This window comes from Athene cunicularia, unplaced genomic scaffold, assembly GCF_003259725.1.
Source record: "Athene cunicularia isolate RWA unplaced genomic scaffold, athCun1 SCF_54, whole genome shotgun sequence".
NCBI lineage: Eukaryota > Metazoa > Chordata > Aves > Strigiformes > Strigidae > Athene > Athene cunicularia.
The window spans coordinates 28,620-30,721 of NW_020799484.1; the positions used below are offsets into that span (position 1 = coordinate 28,620).

Below are 2,102 nucleotides of genomic sequence, written 5' to 3' on the forward strand. Positions count from 1 at the left end.
CAGCGGGCGGAGGGGCCGGCGGGGCCGGGGGGACTTGCTCCCCCGGGGCGGCCGCCGGGGAGCCTGGCGTGCAGAGAGCGCTCCGCTTTGTGCCTCTGCTCTCCTCCGTGCGAGGCTTGGTGACGCCAGTTCACAAATCCGGTATGATCCGTCCCCGGACGCTGGCAACGCTTAGCTCCTTTCCACATACATACACATAGAAATAGATACAAAATTGGTTTCCCCTCCCTTTTCCCCGTGCCAGAGGTTTCGAGAAGCACTCGGGTCCTGCCGATGCGAAATGGCAGGTACCTATGAAAGATAAATACCGTGCAGCGTTTTTCCAACTAGGGGGTCAAATTCCAGGCGGCTGTACGGCCGCCGTTATTTTTCCGCCTCTCGGGGAAAAAATAAATACCTTTTTTTTTAAAGAAAAAAAGGAAAAAGAAAAAAACCAAACCACTACTCTAAATGCGGCGGTAGCCATTTTGCATTAGTATTTTCCAGATTTGGCTTTTAAAATATTTAGAGCGGTAGCCCAAATTGCGCTGCCTTCCAAACAAAAGAGCCTTGATGCGTATACAAGTGGATTTGTACACAGCTTCACACGCACACTCACGTACACACAATATAATAGAGACAGATATAACGTATATATTAATCAGTATTTTCGCTGCGCTTATTTTACTTACACAGAACTCGAGGTGGAAGCATTTTATGGCAGCTACTTTTCTTTAGAGTACCTATTTATTTTTTCCAGTGCTAAGAAACGCGAATGTGAATTAAGATACCACAAAACGGGGAGGAAGATCCCCGAGATAATATGATAGACACTTTTCTTTTAATAAAACATTAAAAAGAAATTTTAAAAAAGAAAGGAAGATCGACCCAAGCCCACGGAGCCCCAAGAAATGTAGTCCATAATTCAAAGCCCCTTCAGTGTAGAGCTGAGCTCACCGAAACCTCGGTATAAGCTCAACGGGAACCACAGAAATTCGTCTGCTTTGAAACCTCTTCCCTCGCTTCCCCTGAAGTTTAATGCCGAGTTTTTATTTTGATACTAGTAGTGCAGATTAGGCAGTTTAGCGGCATTTTAAAAAATCTCCCTGCAATTCATCTTCGCTTTAACTGCAAGTTTATACCCAGGGTTCTATACAACGATTTTTTAAAAGGATTTTTCTTCTTTTTCCTATTTAAATATCTTATACATGTGTAAAACTTTTTTTTTTCTCCCCTGCAGACCATAAGCTCCCAAACACAGCATAACGAGACAGCCCGACATAGTGGGAGTTAGCAAAAACATAAACCCAAGTTTTTCTAAAATCTCTTGTATTCCTACAATATGAACATTTCTAATTTAAAAAAAAAAAAAAAAAAAATCACTCGCTCATCTCTTCTCACACAGACACGCCAGTGACACTCACCCACACACAGATGCTCACCTCAAATACTAAAAAATCTGGGCCATTAGATCTCTAATACTTTAAGCACAATGCCATCTACACTTTGGAAAGTGGTTATATACATACATGCCTGTAGCTCAAAAGCTAGGACTTCCACGTATATTAAAGAAAGTCACAGATGATTGCAGATGTACATCTTTGAACCAAGCCTTTTGGGAATTAATAGACTGTGACAAACCTATAAGATTTTAGTAGCAGAAGGAACACAAGGTAAATAATAATAGTAAGAGTAAGCACTAAGGAAAGGCCTGGTAGCATTTATTAAACGTGGTTCTACTCCCCTGACTTTTCCTCTGTTTCTTCGCTGCTGGGTTGTGTGGAATTTATGAATTTGTTTTCCTTTTTCCATTTCATCCGCCTGTTTTGAAACCATATTTTAATCTGGCGTTCAGTAAGGCAGAGAGCGTTTGCAATCTCAATACGTCGTCTTCGGGTTAAGTATCTGTTAAAATGAAATTCCTTCTCTAACTCTAGCGTTTGGTATCTGGTGTAAGTTTGCCTCCCTCGTCTCCCATGAGTTCCATATACTGTACCTGTAGAAGTAAAGACAAAACGATCGCGTTGGACAGGGCCCAGTGATTTTAGACCAGAAAGAGTGGTTAGTGTATTCTGCCTCCTTTTGCAGGCACAATCACGGGCCGGGGGGTGGGGGTGGGGGGG

The 2,102-nt window shown here is 42.6% G+C and overlaps 1 protein-coding gene across 1 annotated transcript in view; it reads right to left on the reverse strand.

The window, feature by feature from the left end:
* Window positions 1-1,715: 1,715 nt before the first annotated feature.
* Window positions 1,716-2,102, reverse strand: part of LOC113490876 (homeobox protein Hox-A5-like) — a 7,077-nt gene continuing 6,690 nt past the window's right edge. Inside the window, exon 2 of the mRNA XM_026867488.1 lies at window positions 1,716-1,975. Coding sequence (XP_026723289.1) covers window positions 1,716-1,975 — 260 coding nt within the window. The remainder of the gene's footprint in view (window positions 1,976-2,102) is intronic.